General features: G+C 43.9%; 4 protein-coding genes across 5 annotated transcripts; 2 read left to right on the top strand and 2 right to left on the bottom strand.

The window, feature by feature from the left end:
* Positions 1-1,321: 1,321 nt before the first annotated feature.
* Positions 1,322-6,025, bottom strand: LOC108045709 (splicing factor 1). Of its 2 annotated transcripts, XM_017125102.2 has the most exons (6): positions 5,693-6,025; positions 4,985-5,619; positions 4,731-4,865; positions 4,024-4,099; positions 2,820-2,972; positions 1,322-2,748 (listed from the first exon to the last, which is right to left on the bottom strand). In XM_017125102.2, the coding sequence occupies exons 1-6, from the start codon at positions 5,869-5,871 to the stop codon at positions 1,545-1,547; spliced, it is 2,382 nt and encodes a 793-aa protein (XP_016980591.2). In that variant the 5' UTR covers positions 5,872-6,025; the 3' UTR covers positions 1,322-1,544. The 2 variants fall into 2 exon arrangements, with proteins under 2 accessions (XP_016980591.2, XP_016980592.1); XM_017125103.2 differs by lacking the exons at positions 1,322-2,748; positions 4,024-4,099 and having other exon boundaries at positions 2,826-2,972.
* A 560-nt stretch (positions 6,026-6,585) lies between these two features.
* LOC108045707 (nucleolar protein 14 homolog) lies at positions 6,586-9,483 on the top strand. Its single transcript, XM_017125099.2, has 3 exons — positions 6,586-7,186; positions 7,245-9,195; positions 9,256-9,483. Exons 1-3 carry the CDS (start codon positions 6,676-6,678, stop codon positions 9,326-9,328), a joined length of 2,535 nt encoding a protein of 844 aa, XP_016980588.2. The 5' UTR covers positions 6,586-6,675; the 3' UTR covers positions 9,329-9,483.
* Positions 9,484-9,626: 143 nt separating this feature from the next.
* Positions 9,627-10,949, bottom strand: LOC108045708 (pyrroline-5-carboxylate reductase 3). Its single transcript, XM_017125101.2, has 3 exons — positions 10,701-10,949; positions 9,890-10,555; positions 9,627-9,817 (listed from the first exon to the last, which is right to left on the bottom strand). The coding sequence occupies exons 1-3, from the start codon at positions 10,777-10,779 to the stop codon at positions 9,741-9,743; spliced, it is 822 nt and encodes a 273-aa protein (XP_016980590.2). The 5' UTR covers positions 10,780-10,949; the 3' UTR covers positions 9,627-9,740.
* Positions 10,950-12,002: 1,053 nt separating this feature from the next.
* LOC108045710 (ubiquitin-conjugating enzyme E2 J2) lies at positions 12,003-14,711 on the top strand. The gene is made up of 4 exons (XM_017125104.2): positions 12,003-12,473; positions 12,538-12,969; positions 13,692-13,762; positions 13,823-14,711. The coding sequence occupies exons 2-4, from the start codon at positions 12,669-12,671 to the stop codon at positions 14,309-14,311; spliced, it is 861 nt and encodes a 286-aa protein (XP_016980593.2). The 5' UTR covers positions 12,003-12,473; positions 12,538-12,668; the 3' UTR covers positions 14,312-14,711.
* Positions 14,712-15,736: the final 1,025 nt, after the last annotated feature.

The following is a 15,736-nucleotide window of genomic DNA, read 5'->3' as shown; positions in this document are numbered from 1 at the left end:
AAGAGGTTACTTCTAGAGTCCATAACTTCACCAAATTTAATCCGATTTCAATTTGGCATACCTCTAAAGACTTGTGATTTGGTTCTCTAAAAACTGCATTCAAATTTTTCGTTTTATCGTTTATCAAATTTTGGACCCATTTTCATGCCAGTTATTTACAAATTTCCGATGTCTTGAAAAGAGGTTACTTCTAGAGTCCATAACTTCACCAAATTTAATCCGATTTCAATTTGACATACCTCTAAAGACTTGTGATTTGGTTCTCTAAAAACTGCATTCAAATTTTTCGTTTTATCGTTGATCAAATTTTGGACCCATTTTCATGTCAGTTATTTACAAATTTCCGATGTCTTGAAAAGAGGTTACGCCCATTTGGACTTCTATATTCCATAACTTCACCAAATTTAATCCGATTTCAATTTGGCATACCTCTAAAGACTTGTGATTTGGTTCTCTAAAAAACTGCATTCAAATTTTTCGTTTTATCGTTGATCAAATTTTGGACCCATTTTCATGTCAGTTATTTACAAATTTCCGATGTCTTGAAAAGAGGTTACCCCCATTTGGACTTCTAGAGTCCATAACTTCACCAAATTTAATCCGATTTCAATTTGGCATACCTCTAAAGACTTGTGATTTGGTTCTCTAAAAAACTGCATTCAAATTTTTCGTTTTATCGTTTATCAAATTTTGGACCCATTTTCATGCCAGTTATTTACAAATTTCCGATGTCTTGAAAAGAGGTTACCCCCATTTGGAATTCTATATTCCATAACTTCACCAAATTTAATCCGATTTCAATTTGGCATACCTCTAAAGACTTGTGATTTGGTTCTCTAAAAAACTACATTCAAATTTTTCGTTTTATCGTTGATCAAATTTTGGACCCATTTTCATGTCAGTTATTTACAAATTTCCGATGTCTTGAAAAGAGGTTACCCCCATTTGGACTTCTAGAGTCCATAACTTCACCAAATTTAATCCGATTTCAATTTGACATACCTCTAAAGACTTGTGATTTGGTTCTCTAAAAAACTGCATTCAAATTTTTCGTTTTATCAGTTATTTACAAGTTTCCGATGTCTAGAAAAGAGGTTACCCCCATTTGGACTTCTATATTCCATAACTTCACCAAATTTAATCCGATTTTAATTTGGCATACATCTAAAGACTTGTGGTTGGATTCTGTAAAAAACTGCATTCAATTTTGTTATTTCTGAAATCTGACTTTCAAAAAGATGACACACAATGGGAGTAGATAGAGTCCATTGTTCATTCTAATCTTTCTTCGAGTAAAAATAATATAAATTCAAAGGTATAATTAAATTAATAGTTATTTAATTCCGTCCTTTATTTGAATCATCGTAAAATACAAATTAGTTTTGTAGGTTTGTCTGGATTACCGATTATAGGTGAAAGCGAATTATGTGTTCGGGGATTAAGATTACGTTATTAATTGATTGCAGGGACAGTCTCATGCGGTCGAGCACTATCGTCGGAGCATCTGAGCGAGATCGAGCACGATCTTAATAAAGTCCGAAAGCTCAAGTGGATGGCGGTGGAGGTGGCGGCGGCTGCGACAGGCTCAAGGATGGTGGCGGCGGGGCGCAGGGCGGAGGTGGAGGCGGCGCATAGCCGCCGCCCCAGCCACTGTAAGCGCCTCCGCCCCACGGCGGCATGGGCGGGGCACTGGTGCCAGGTGGCGGCGGGGTGAGCGGCGGCAAGGTGCCCGGTATGGGTGGATTCATCGGTTCCGTCGCCGGCGGAGGCGGTTGCGGTGCGCTCATCCACGGCATCAGCGGTGGCGGCATGGGGGGCGGTGCTTGAGAGCCCGGCGGTGCAGGCACATAGGCCGCCATAGCATGCTCCATGCCAAGGCTCATGCCGTGATCCATCGCTGCCAAACCGTGCTGGTCCAAACCCATACCGTGCTCCATGCCCATGCCGTGATCGTGCGCCGCCGCTCCCCATCCGCCCAGGTCGCGCTGGTGATCTCGCGACGAGGAGCTCGGTGGCGACTGGATGGCCTGCATCTGCGAGGGCTTCTTATCGAAGATGCTATAGCTTGCCCGGTGCAACTGGGGTCCGCTGTTGGCCGGTGGATCTGGCTTGGCAGATGCCACTGTCGGCGGTGGACCTTCTCCCAACTCTGCCATCAAACTCATGTACTCCTCGTCGATCTTCGCCTGCGAATCCTCGCAGGCCATGCCGGGTGCACCGGATCCTGGGCGCTTGTTTCGACAATCCTTGGTCAAATGACCCGTTCCGCCACATGAGGTACACACTATCGTGTTCGTAATGATCGGCTTATCTGGACACTGCCAGGCTTTGTGGTCCGTCGAGCCACACGTACAGCGCTGGATGTCGTTCTCGCGAAGCGTTCCATTCAGTTGAGCCAGCTCTCGCAGCTGCATCCTGCGGAGATCGTTGTGGCCTTCGGGCACTTCTATACCCTGCCGAATGACGTCTTTGATCTTGTCAACTGCCTTCCGCACCGCCTCCGGATTGGGGGCGGTGATGAAGGCATGGAGCGGCTCATCTTCGCCCGGCAACGGTTGGCCATCCTTGCGTCCCACTTTGCCCTCCTTCACCGATCCCTTGCCACGAATTATGATCTTGGCGCCCGTATCCTTCTCCATAGCCTTGAGCGTGTTGCCGCGCGGCCCGATCAGCAGACCCACGAAGTTGATGTCCGGATGCTGCTCCTGCGGAATCAGCACTTTATCGCTGACTCGGGTCACTGGCGGTCTAAAAAGCAATTAGATTAATTCCACATGTCCCATTAATGTCTACACCACCTGACTGTAAAGCACACTTACTTGTAATCCGCCGGTGGCTTGAACTCGGGGTTCACCGTCTGCATCTTGACGATCAGTTGATGGCGCTGTTCCTCCAGACGTTTTCTGTAGCGGAACTCTCGGGTATTCAACCGCTTGCCATCAGAACTGTAAATGGGCTCCGGCGATGGAGACCTGCGGGCGAGAAGAACAGAGGGAAGATACGACTTTGGTGAGACTGATCTGGAGCTTCTAGGCGGGAGGATGCTATTGACGCTAGACTTAGTAAACTTAACCTACTAATAACTTTTTATCGAATATGCTGTAAGTTGCAAATCAAATTCATTAATCAAGTTTTTCATTAGCAGAAAATAATTATTCGCTGGGGAATTAAGAAAAGAAGAATTTTGATTAATTCGTTCGATTCAGTAGCTGTTTCTATTTAGTTTCAGTGTCTGTCGCACACTGGGTTTCTTTGCGAGAAACCCGAAATACCGGGACGCTTAGTGGAAGAAAAGAAGAGTTGACATTAATGAAAATGTAGAATCTATTCCGATTATTTCCAGGCGCTTACATATGTGTTGCCCCTTTGGATGGGATCATTCAATCGATCACTGATTTGATCGCTGTCTCTAGAATCCCTTGAAGAGTATCATTAGTTTAAATAAAAATTTTGGTTAGCAAATTGTCTACAAAACTCAGGTCATTCGGTTAGCCTCCAAACAGCCTTCTTTTACGCTTCTGGATATAATGGACATTATCGCCTTCAATCACTAATTAAACTTAAGTTTGATTTAAATGCTAAAATTACAAGTCGTTCATGTTTTCTTTGTTGATATTAAATACAGTAAATATCGGTTCCTAAATAACAGCTAGTTATAGCAAATATTTAAAAAACGGTCGATTAAAGAAAATCTTGTTAAAAAAATCTGTTAAGAATTCAAAAAATTACAAAAACTTTTCTTCACCGATATCTACTGTATAAACAACCGAATTCGGTGTGACTTGACACTCATCCGATCTTAACTGCTATTAGAGATATTTGTGACCGCGCAAATGCAAATCAATGGCATGCCACAATGAAACCTGTTGAACTCATTATCGGCGAAGCATCTTTCCGGACCGGGTGCAGCTTTTTTCAGGAGAGATATTGCTGCTCTTTGGGTGTCTGGTAACATTCATTGGCTTCACAGGGGCGAAACTTTTGCTTGAGACTCAGTGGTGGGGAGAGAGAACTGTATCAAACCTTTCTTCCGGATTCTGTGTGATGCCCAGGTCGCCAGTTCGCAGCTTGCGGCTGATCTCCTCGATTTGAAATTGAACTGCAATTAGAAGGCGTTAGAAAAGAAGGAAGAAAATCGAGGGCAACCTCGACATTAGTAAACGTCACATGCTGGTTTTCTAGAGAATTGGAGAGATATCAATTAAATGGGGGTCAAATGATATTGTGGCTATTGAGACTTTTATCACTTAGTGTGTCCGCTCCTAAACTAACTGAAAATGCTGTGAGCGTTACAATTGAGTTAATTCATTAATAAATTAAGTGGGGTTTAATTTGATTAGTTCAACTGCGCATTAATCTCTGCAAAAATAAATATAAGCTGAACAGCCACATATATGTTCTGTATACGAGTATTCTAGCCGATTTGGAATGCAACTCATGTCGTATCGTATCGTTTGTGTGCCACGCAGGAATCCCTTCAAAAAGAGAACGAGAGATTATTATATTTTGCTCAATTCCGTTTGTTGTTGGATTCAGATGTTAGATTAGTTTACGATATCTGCGCCAGCTGCTCGTCCCCGGCGTCTGATTCTGAAGTGTGGCTCTGTCCCTTACTCTCTGTTTTAATCCTTAATTGTTTGTCATTAGACTTAGGACTAGTTGCAGTGCTTAAAAGTTAACTTAGTTGAGAGATCAACTGCGATCAGCAGCAATTTGTGGTGGCGTATTACCTAGATAGGCTTCCTGCTGTGCTGGGTCCAGAGTGGAGGGCAAAATTGTGGGCATTCCCGGTATAAAAGTCTTGTCGTTTTCACTGCCGCCCCAGCGAGATTTGCGCTTCCTCTTCCGTTCCGCAGCGCTGTCCACTGTAATTTAAATATTAATTAGTAAAATACTCTAAAAAATTAAGGGGTCCATTGTTTGGATTTTATATTCAATACATAAGTAATTCGAGTTATAGAAGTTATATTGTTTGTATACCCACTTGAGTTGTCAAAGGCTCCATTGCTGTTGGAGTCGTTGCTGTTCTGGTTGTTGAAGAACGAGGCGAATCCCTTGCTGCCTCCCGCGTTGCCCATGAGCTCCTGGATGGTCTGAGATAAATCAAACCTCGAGCTTGGCTCCTCCCTGATAGTTTCCAACCCCTGCGGTTGCCGGTCGAAGAGGGAGGGAATCCTGGGCTGATCATGATCCTGATTCAAGGAGTTTCGACTGTTGGAAGTGTCGAAGGGGTTTACATGTGTACGTTCTCTGCTGCTTCTTTGTGGCGGCTGATCCCGCTGATCCCTCTGGCCGCCTCGGTCGCTGCGCCGGCGATCGTAGCTTCGACTGCGTGAGCGGCGGCGACGACTCCGGTCATAATCATCTCCGCGTCCACCCCGCGAACTGCTGCGCCTTGAACGGGAATCACGATCGCGATCGCGCTTGCGGTCACGATCTCGGTCCCTGCTGCGCGACCGTTTCCTGCGTCTGTCCTGGTCGTCGTGATTGCGCGACTTGCTGCGGTTCGAGCGGGAATCCCTATCACGATCGCGATCCCGGTCGCGTTCACGATCCCGATCACGGTCGCGATCTCGTTCATCCCGGCGGCGGCTGTCCCGGTCTCTGCTGTCCCTGTCTCTGAAAAAGGAATGTAAGGGTAATGGAGGGTCCAAAATAGGTTCCCCTTAAATGAAACCTGGTGCCAACTCACCTCTTCTTCCTATCTTTTTCGCGCTCCTTGTCTTTGTCCCTATCCTTGTCCCTTCCGCGATCTTTTGAGCGGGAGCGCTCCTTATCAGCTCCGCTTCTGCCGTTGGCAGAGGCGGCGACTGCGAGTGAGACTTCTCGGGCCGTCGCCGAGCAAAGTAAATCCGGCGGCGTTGCACTCATGTTTTCTTCGCCGCTTATACACCAAGAACTCGTCTAATACAACCACGTAAAGTCAGAATAACTCCGAAGACACTTTAAATAGTAAAAACCTATTTTTTCAGTATGCGGCGTTGCGTGTGAAAATTTTGTGGCAACGGAACGAAATGAAAATGGCGACGTGGTTCAGTGTTGGAAAGGGCATGCTGTTAGAGGTGAGCAGCGCTAGCTGTTACCAGCTGCCTGTCACAATAATATATATATTATATTATTTACTTAGCTGATATCAAACTGAATGTAGTCAGATTTTAAGATTCCTTTCACCGTTATACTTTTTTTATATGATAGTTATTTGTTAAAACTGCGTTTTCAGATACTTGACTTAAAAAAATTTATTACTTGTATATGTTTTACATGTTTTAATAGCGCACACTCAAATACTGAACTAAAAAGCTAGCTTATCTTTTTAACCATATTTTGTGCAGCGATTTTTAAATAATCTTAATGTAAAGTTAAATACTCTGTTATGCTTGTATAATTATTCGCAATCTTGCATAATTTCTTTTTATTGTTTTTAATATCGGTTAATTTTGAATGCTTTAATCCTTAATATACGTCTCTATTTAATATGGTTTTTAAATATTTTTTGATTTCACTTCTAGCTGTTCCTATTGACAATTACAGTGACTATTCCCAGGCTTATCCAATACAGTTTTTGCCATTTTCGAAACGCGTTAGTACGTTTAATGTTGCACGTGTGCGGTATTGTGCACTTTTGTTTTGCTCCATGAGCTCGGTTTGATTTATCCAAAAAATCAAAATAAAACAATGGTGGCCAAGGGTAAAAAGGCCAGTGCCGATGCGGTGTACGCCAAAAAGACGGTGAAGTCGTCCAATCCCTTCGACAACTCGGCGGCGCAGACGAGTAAGCGTGGACAGAATCAGAATCCCTTCGATGTGCACGTGAATAAGGAGAAGTTCAAGATTCTGGGCAGGATCTGCAAGCATGACAGGGGAATGCCGGGCGTATCTCGGGCCAAGGCTCTGCAGAAGAGAGCTCAAACACTGGGTCAACAGTTCGCTGTAAAGCACAAGACCAATCGGTTTAAGGATAACCGCATTGGGAAACACTTGAGCGGCGATCAGCTAACGGAATCCGTGATGAACGCCCGCTATCTAGCCGAAAAGATGTCCCAAGTGCGCTCCAATCAAAAGGCGGAGAAGTTCAACCTTAACGACGACGAACTCCTCACGCACAGGGGCCAAACTCTGGAGGAGATCGAGCAGTACAGGGATGAGCGATCCGACGACGAGGAGCTGGACGACGAGGCACTAGATGGTACGCATACGCTAGAATTCCCCTTAAGAACTCATGACTAACAAGCATTTCCATCCAGCTGATTTCACGTCTGCTGCCCACTTTGGTGGCGATGGCGACACCCCTCAAGATCGCCAGTCGGCCATCGATGAGATGATCGTCGAGCAGAAACGCCGCAAGAACGAAATCGCAAAGGAGAAGGACGAGGTGTACGATCTCACCGAGAAACTGGATGCCAACTACAAGCTTCTGCTGCCGCTGGTGGCCAAGGCCACAAAGGATGAGCAGGACGCCAAACCGCCGCCAGATGCCTACGATAAACTGCTCAAGGAGATGATATTTGAGCCGCGTGGCAGTGTCACGGATAAACTCATTAATCCCGAAGAGTTGGCCAAACAGGAGGCGGCTCGTCTGGAGAAACTGGAGAACGAGCGACTTCGTCGCATGCGGGCCGATGGTGAGGAGGATGAGCAGGCCTCCATTTCACAGCCCAAACATCGTTCAGCGGATGACCTCGACGATGGGTACTTCATGGCTGGCGGCGATGACTTGGAGGATGATACTCTGGCCTACGATTTGGAGGGCAATTTAGGCACTCATCTCAATGGAAAAAAGAATGCCCAGGCGGAGGAAAACGAAAATGAAGAGAAGGATGATGAAGAGGGCGAAGAAGAGGATGAGGAGGACTCCGATGAGGAGAGCGATTCGGATGTCGATAACCTGAGTGATCTCAAGGAATCTGAGAGTGAGTCCGAGGCGGAAGACACTCCTCAAGTCAGCAAAAAGAAAGCAAAGAAATCTACAGAAAAATTTCCTGTCTCTTTGGACACCAGCATACCATTCACCATCAAGATGCCCAAGACTTACGAAGACTTCACAGAATTCCTCTCCAAACACGCAGCTCCCCAGAAGGCGACCATTATCGAAAGGATCATAAAGTGCAATCATCCGAAACTGGAAGGCGTAAATCGTGAAAATGTGGTCAAGTTGTACTCCTTTCTGCTGCAGTATATTAAGGATTTGTTTGAGGATGCCAGCGAGCAGGACATACGTGAACATTTCCAACTGCTCTCAAAGTTCATGCCTCATTTGTATGAGCTGACGCAATTGAATCCCGAACGCATGTCCAATACGTTACTGGAAGTGATCAAAGAAAAGTATGGAGAGTTCAGGAAAAACCACAAGATGTATCCTTCACTGGACACTCTAGTTTACTTTAAGCTGGTGGCCAACCTATACTCCACTTCAGATTTCCGTCATCCGGTGGTCACTCCTTGCTTTATTTTCATGCAGCACATTCTGTCCAGATCGCGAGTGCGAACGCGTCAAGAAATATCAATGGGTCTGTTTTTGGTCACCGTGGTCTTGGAGTTTGTCTCGCAATCCAAAAGACTTCTCCCAGCCGTTTTTAATTTCCTGCAGGGCATTCTACACATGTCCATACCTAAGCGGGATGTGGAGCAGCTGGAGATAACGCCACCCTTTGAGCGAGATGGTCCCTTTAGCAAAGTGCTGGCACTCCCCGGTAATAAGGAATGTACGAAAATGGAGCCCCAACAGCTACAGGCTGCGGATTTGGTCACACAAACGATCACTCCAGATTTCAAGGTTCGAGCACTGGATACAACACTCCAGCTGATCAAGGAAGCTCTCCAGTTGGTGGAGGAGCATGTGGGTGCCTGCTACCTGGCCAAACCCTTCCTGAGACTGCTCGCCCGCCTGCCGCTTGAATCCTATCCCGATCATGTACATCTGCACCACAAGGAAGCAACCGAACTAGCAGAAAAGCTGGCTGAGCAGAAAATGAAACCTCTGGCTCCGGCGGAAAGGAAACCCAAGGCTCTTAGGCTACTGGAACCTCGATTCGAGGCTGTTTACGATGACAAGCGGCGGCCCAAAATGTCCAAGGCTAAGGAAGAGCGGGCCAAACTGCTTCACAAGATTAAGCGCGAGAAGAAGGGCGCCATCCGGGAGATCCGCAGAGATACAGCCTTCGTTCAGGAACTTAAGCTCAAGCACACGCTGCAAAGGTGGGTGTTTTATTTACGTGTGATAACCCTTTTCTTTAACCGATTCTTCTTTACTCACAGCGACAAGGAGCGCCACGAGAAGGTCAAACGGATCTACCAGGAGGCATCCATGCAGCAAGGGCGAGCTCAATGAGCTGGCTCGTGCCAAAAAGAAGAAGAAGTTCTAGACGTGTTCCAGTAAGGTTGATTATGAACTAATTTTTAGCTAGGCTATACACTAAGCTGAGAGTAAAGAGCAGCGCATTGCTGCTTCAATTTAATATCACAAAATCGACCTTCAGAATTGTATATATTAATGCTAACCTAGATTATGCGCAACAACAGGGTGGGTCGATTGAAATGAAAGCAAGAAATCAATGTCTTTGATCGCAATTATTTCTTTTCAATCATGATTAATTTCTTATAGTTTTGAAAGGATTAAAACAACATAATAAATGTTGCCAAGTTTTCATTTTATTTACATTTTTAAAGATCTTTGTTATTAGCTATGATTATTTCATTAAACAAATTGACCCACCCTACTGTACATATAGAATCCTATGTGTCTACACCTTCTTTCCCGAGATTTGCCGGCAGCGCAACGTTGCCTGCTCCACCGCTCCAGACACTGCCGCCCGAAAACCTGCAATCGACATCAAAGGTTGAAGTTGAGGCGATAGGCGAGTGCGTCATCCGCATCATCATTGCCACTTACCTGAAAGCTCTAGTTGCCTGAGGGCGGCTGCAGTCGAACCAGCTGGACTGGTGACCCCGTCTTTGAGCTGACCGGGATGCAGGCCACTGTCCCGGACCATGTGTCCAGCACCCAGGACTGTTTGTGATGCCAAACGGTAGGCCAGATCCCTGGGCATTCCCATGTGCACGGCTCCATCCGCCAAAGCCTCAATCATCACGAACACATAGGCCGGTCCACTGCCACTTAAAGCAGTAACTACATCCAGCTGGGATTCATCTACCGCCTCACAGGTGCCCACGGATTGCAGGAGTCTCTGAGTGACTTCTGCATCTGCATCGGTGGCTTTGGACCCGCGAACAAAAACCGAACAGCCTGAACAAACCACTGCCGGCAGATTTGGCATGACGCGGATCACACGAGCTTGCTGGGAAAGACTGGATTCGATGGTGGACAGGGTGATGCCCATGGCCACGGAGAGGAATAGTTTCCCGGAGCTGAGTGGCTGAATCTCTGATAAAAGAGAGGGGACCACTTGAGGTTTCACGGACACAAACACCACGTCAGATTGTTGCACAACCGGTGCATTCTTAACCACTGTTTCCACTCCCAATGCTTCAAAGGACTGCAGGGAGAGCTTATCCGCCGGATGCACACTAGCTATCAGGGTGTTGGGCTTGGCCAGGCCTAGGAAATGTAAATGGCAATTACACGATTAGATGGTGAAATCTTTGATTTATTTATTTTTATTAAAAAGATAGATAAAGTGGATATCCTATAGAACTGCATTATAAATTTAAATATACCTAGAGCGTAATATTAACTCTCTCACCTGCTGCCAGGAATCCCTTGGCCAAGGCTTTAGCCATGTTGCCACCGCCCAGGAATCCGATCTTTCCGATCGTCGACATTATGTTTTAATGGTTAAGTTCTGCGGACTGAGTACTGCACTTTGTGCTGGCGGAACGGCAACTGTTTGTGCGCTGCCGGCGTTGACCAAAAACAGTCCGCTGGTTTGATAAGAAATCTGGCTCGATCCACCCCCCCAACCCCCTGAGATGTGCGAACAACAAACGGGCTTATCAGTGGGAGTTACTTTGTGTTGGTTTCACATACGACTGCGGGTAATAAATAATAGTAATTAAGAATTTATAGGTTTTTTAAATGATTACTTTTTTGCTAATTTGATTTATCCAAAGAAAATAAAAAAATAAATAATGAAATAAAAAAAAAATAAGCATTTTAAAAGGAATTTAATACGCAAAGTTTTTTTGTTTACTTAGCAGATTTTCATATTTTAGTGTTTTATAAATGGTGATATAGTACTATTATTTTGACCGCAGTTGTATAGCCTTTATCTGCTGGAACAGCCGCGGACTGGAATCCATTCACCCATTAGCAGCCATGACGAAGACCAAATTTATGGGAGATGACGATGCCCTGTAATCCCTGTAATCGTCCATTGATCCATGTTGATGTTTTGAGTTCCAGTCCCCCTTAAAACGCGACAGGCTCTTTGGTAATGTTTATTTACCAAGATTCGAAAACATTCCACACTCTAAAAGATAACAATGCTTATCAGTTGAATGTGATAACAATAACAAAGAAAAAGGTTAATATAAGAGAACTGACACAATGTAGGCTAGTAATAAAAATGTAGATAAAAAATTCTACAAATATAACAAAGATGATGCATCTTTAAATTTAACAAATGTTATTCTTCAATGTTGTGTTATACACTAATATAATTTAGTATGCAATATAATGAGATTATAAAGTGAGAAAGAAAACTTTAAAAAACTTATTAATTGAGTTTAATTTGCAGTTTAATTTCAATTTAAATCCCGATAACTTAATCCACCGCGCTATCGTTCCATTCCATGTGTGTCGCGGCTATGGCTTTGGCGTTAGTGCTTATTTCTTTAGCGAGTACACCCGCCACGGTTACCGAAGATATACTCCGAAGACACCAGCCACATTTATCGAATATAAATTCAAACATTCGCCGTAGCTAGCGAAGACATTCTCCAGGTTGGCGAACACACCTCCTGGGTTAGCGAATACATAAACCAGTCGGCGTATGTATCGATAGTATCGATTAAGTCAGTATTTATTTTAGGGCCGGATGGTTTTTTTTATCGTTAGCGGAGCGGGCACACTGATCGGGAGTAATTTTTACCGTAGAAATTGTAATTTAACGCCTTGCGAGGGTCAGAAACTCATAAAACACAAACTACCGATTATAACTAAATAGAGCCTGTCATTTGCAACGGATTAGATACGAAGACATATCCGATTCCAGCCTTAATTATCTGCCTAAACGTGTGTGAGTGCCTGTGCGTGGGTGTGAGTACGTGTGTGCGCCTGTGTGTGTGCGTTGTTTTCTCACACAATTTCGCTGCAATTTAGAAAAAATCAACAAAAGCGCAGTAACAGCAGCAACAACAATTAGGAAACGCATTAATTTTCGAGGTTGTTTGCCTATACTAGAAAAATAAACAATATAATATCGAATTGAAGAACTGGAAATCGCATGCCCAGCAGCGGATTGATCAACAAACCGAAAAAAAACCTTCGTCAGCTCCCCGAATTCTGGAGCAGGACGGTACGTATTATACTTCCAGATCGTATGGCCATGGAAACTTAATTGATTTGCAAATTACCCACAGGGCCACGTCGCTATCGCTTATCTACGGCACTGAGAGAAAAACCATCAAAGTGGGCCAGTCGTATTCAGTCTTTGCCTTCACATTTTCAGGCGGCAGTGATTAGTTCCCAAAAATTAACAAACCCAAATAACATGTCATCGTCGTCGGCGTCCGGCGGTCGGAAGCAGCCCACCGCCGTGTCCCGAATGAAGCAGGACTACATGCGTCTAAAGCGGGATCCCCTGCCCTACATCACCGCCGAGCCGCTGCCCAACAACATCCTCGAGTGGCACTACTGCGTCAAGGGTCCGGAGGACTCGCCCTACTACGGTGGCTACTACCACGGCACCCTGCTCTTCCCGCGCGAGTTCCCCTTCAAGCCGCCCTCCATCTACATGCTGACGCCGAACGGACGCTTCAAGACCAACACGAGGCTGTGCTTGAGCATATCAGGTAGAGTGGGGCGTTTCTACGGGCTTCAACACTATACATCACATAAAACAACTAGCAGGAATTTCATCATAATCGTTATAATTGATAAAGATATATTGTTTGTATTGCGTTAGGTGATAGACTAGCTTTGCTTAAGCATACCAGGGAGTAACATTATGGGAGTAATGTCACTTAAGGCCAACACAAGGTAGTTTTGAGCATATCAGACACCTCGGTTATATCTTATCTGTAAAATACTCGAAAACGCTTTTAAATTTCTCTAGAATCACTCTTTTCGCTGATCATGTATTAAAAGTGTTAGAATCTGATTTATAACCTGCCGAATTTATCAGTAGCTAATAATCATCGAATTCATTAACATTTCAAACAGTTGATTGTTATTATAAAAGGAATGAAAGAAAACTTCAGCACGCCAAAGTCTATATGCCCTTGCAGATATTACAAATATTAAATATTTTATAAAGCTACTTTATTCCGATATGTTTATAAACAATGAAGCTATGCCGATTTTCCGTTATAAACACTTCGATATTTTTTATGGCAGCCATACTCCTTGCAGTGAAAAGCATATTTTTGGGATCGACTCTCTTGGTGATGTTGACCAATAAGAAAAATTTATAATTTAAAGGGTCGCATTGCACACAACTTTCTCTCAGAATTAAGCAAGCATGAAAAAATCGATAATCTATAATATTAAATTTACATGCCTTGTTTTTTTATAGACTTTCATCCGGATACATGGAACCCCACTTGGTGCGTGGGCACTATTCTTACAGGGCTGCTGAGTTTCATGGTAAGTACCTTTGACATTCCGGGAAATCATAAATTAATTAAAATTGTTTCGATTCCGCAGCTCGAGAGCACACCCACGCTCGGGTCTATCGAGTCGTCGAACTATGACAAGCAAATGTTTGCTCAAAAATCGTTAGCATTTAACCTGCGCAACACCAACTTCTGTGAGCTATTTCCCGAGGTGGTCGAGGAAATCAAGCAGCGACTGCAGGGAACGCAGGCGGCAGCTGCGGCGGGTGGTATTGCGTCCACCTCGAGCGGAGCGAAGCGGTCCAATGGTTTGCCCAATGGAGCGACCTTGGTATCGGCGGATGGTAGCCTGGGGGTGGGTGGCTTGGCCAATCCACAAAACCCAGGGGACGCCATTGATGGTGGTGCGGCGGGTCAGGCGGATTTGGCCAGTGGCGGCGGAGCGTCGGCACTGCAGAATAGTGCACGGAATTCCTATCTAAACTGGCAGTCCGTCTATTCAAACCTGGTGATCATCATCTGCTTTGCGATATTTGCCCTCATTGTTAATTACGTGATCAAGAACCTGAATCAGGAATAGAATTAACGACACAGCCTCTATATTTATATACAAATATAGATACACATCCGTATGCATGTGCATATTTAATCTAGTTTACTCTAAAGTAGTCTTCGTGGATTCAGTACCGCTTGAGAAGTATTTACAGACCCCGCTTTACCCCAAAATTACCGCCTCAGGCGGCGCCATCCATTCCCACTTTTCCCACGATCGCTGTTCAGTCTGAAATTATTGGCAATAACAACTAGAAACACAATCACATATTTCTAAACTAAATTTGTGAAAACTATAAATTGTTTTGTTATGTATTCATTACTATTAAAGCCTAGTTTAATGCAAAGTGAATGAAGCCAGGAATATGTTTGTAAATGAATAAAAAATAACGGCAACATATGAGCTCGTGTACAAATTAGCCAACTTATGTGTCAGTTTCCTGCTTATAAAATGGATATTAATTTTCAGTCATCATAAATTGCCTGGTGTTGATTTGACTTGTACAATAAATTGTAATTTGTATTTGGCTTTACGCTGGCAAAGCGGCTTAAATGTAAAGCAAAGTCGCTGGCTGCTGGCTATAATTTTTTCTCATTCTCGGTGAGTATGGCTAAATCCAATAAAGTGAAGCCTGGGTGACCAACAATGTTTCACATTTAAGCCGCTTAACACACGCCCACAAGTTTCTTATTGTGGCAACTTTGTTGGCTATCTTAAGCCAAAATTACACACATGACTCTTATTGCTGGTGAGGAAGGGCAGAAATGACCAAGTTCCTTGGTTTTAACGAATTATGGCACCCCTTGTTATAGCAAGTAGTGTCCTTTGCAGAAAAACTACACTCAGAGAGAAAAATTACTTATAAAATTCTACAATTTCAATTATAAAATTTTAACGTTTGCCTATGATAAGCAATTAAATTTTTTTTAATATTTGATATTACTTTAAATTATGTTTTAGGAGTCTCACGTAAACTTCGTGTATCTTTTAAAAATGGTTTATAATGAAAACTTTATGAATTCTAACGCTATAATTTTTCATGTGCACTTGCCACAGATTCGTAAAAAGGTAATTCGCTTACTCAGCAACTGTAATAAACTACTTAAAAATAAAAGAACAAAGAAACAACTTCATTTTGTGATGAAAGTTTTTTGCCAGACGCTGAAGTTGATAATTTAACTAACGTAAATTTCAAGTTCAGGCTGCTTTGCTAAGTTTCCGACTGCGGCTGGCACTTGCAACTTTTCAAATTTGGTTGTTTGTTTTATGAACTTGCAACAGTTTAAGCCAATTTCGGTTGCACAAAGAGAGGAAAACCACCAGCAGACACAAAACATTAAATGATATCCCGGATGGTGCAGTGGAAGACACACATACCCCAAAACCGAAACATCTCTGCTACTGTCATCAAGTATTTTTATGGGGAGTGACGATGGGCGGGGATTTTGAAGT

The sequence above is a fragment of the Drosophila rhopaloa genome, unplaced genomic scaffold (genome assembly GCF_018152115.1).
Source record: "Drosophila rhopaloa isolate 14029-0021.01 unplaced genomic scaffold, ASM1815211v1 contig_178, whole genome shotgun sequence".
In the NCBI taxonomy this organism is placed as follows: domain Eukaryota; kingdom Metazoa; phylum Arthropoda; class Insecta; order Diptera; family Drosophilidae; genus Drosophila; species Drosophila rhopaloa.
Note: the sequence above shows the minus strand (reverse complement) of the source record. Positions and strands in the feature narration are given on the sequence as shown.

What these genes read in the sequence shown, in the direction of transcription:
- LOC108045707 (XM_017125099.2), top strand. Translation starts at nt 6,676, where the DNA reads ATGGTGGCCAAGGGTAAAAAGGCCAGTGCCGATGCGGTGTACGCCAAA. An exon ending in GGACGACGAGGCACTAGATG is followed by an intron (nt 7,187 to 7,244) that starts GTACGCATACGC and finishes ATTTCCATCCAG; the next exon opens with CTGATTTCACGTCTGCTGCC. An exon ending in CTCAAGCACACGCTGCAAAG is followed by an intron (nt 9,196 to 9,255) that starts GTGGGTGTTTTA and finishes CTTTACTCACAG; the next exon opens with CGACAAGGAGCGCCACGAGA.
- LOC108045710 (XM_017125104.2), top strand. Translation starts at nt 12,669, where the DNA reads ATGTCATCGTCGTCGGCGTCCGGCGGTCGGAAGCAGCCCACCGCCGTG. An exon ending in GCTGTGCTTGAGCATATCAG is followed by an intron (nt 12,970 to 13,691) that starts GTAGAGTGGGGC and finishes GTTTTTTTATAG; the next exon opens with ACTTTCATCCGGATACATGG. An exon ending in CAGGGCTGCTGAGTTTCATG is followed by an intron (nt 13,763 to 13,822) that starts GTAAGTACCTTT and finishes TCGATTCCGCAG; the next exon opens with CTCGAGAGCACACCCACGCT.
- LOC108045708 (XM_017125101.2), bottom strand. Translation starts at nt 10,779, where the DNA reads ATGTCGACGATCGGAAAGATCGGATTCCTGGGCGGTGGCAACATGGCT. An exon ending in CAAGGGATTCCTGGCAGCAG is followed by an intron (nt 10,556 to 10,700) that starts GTGAGAGAGTTA and finishes TACATTTCCTAG; the next exon opens with GCCTGGCCAAGCCCAACACC. An exon ending in CAGGCAACTAGAGCTTTCAG is followed by an intron (nt 9,818 to 9,889) that starts GTAAGTGGCAAT and finishes TGTCGATTGCAG; the next exon opens with GTTTTCGGGCGGCAGTGTCT.
- LOC108045709 (XM_017125102.2), bottom strand. Translation starts at nt 5,871, where the DNA reads ATGAGTGCAACGCCGCCGGATTTACTTTGCTCGGCGACGGCCCGAGAA. An exon ending in ACACAGAATCCGGAAGAAAG is followed by an intron (nt 2,973 to 4,023) that starts GTTTGATACAGT and finishes TCTCGCCCGCAG; the next exon opens with GTCTCCATCGCCGGAGCCCA. An exon ending in AAGCCACCGGCGGATTACAA is followed by an intron (nt 2,749 to 2,819) that starts GTAAGTGTGCTT and finishes ATTGCTTTTTAG; the next exon opens with ACCGCCAGTGACCCGAGTCA.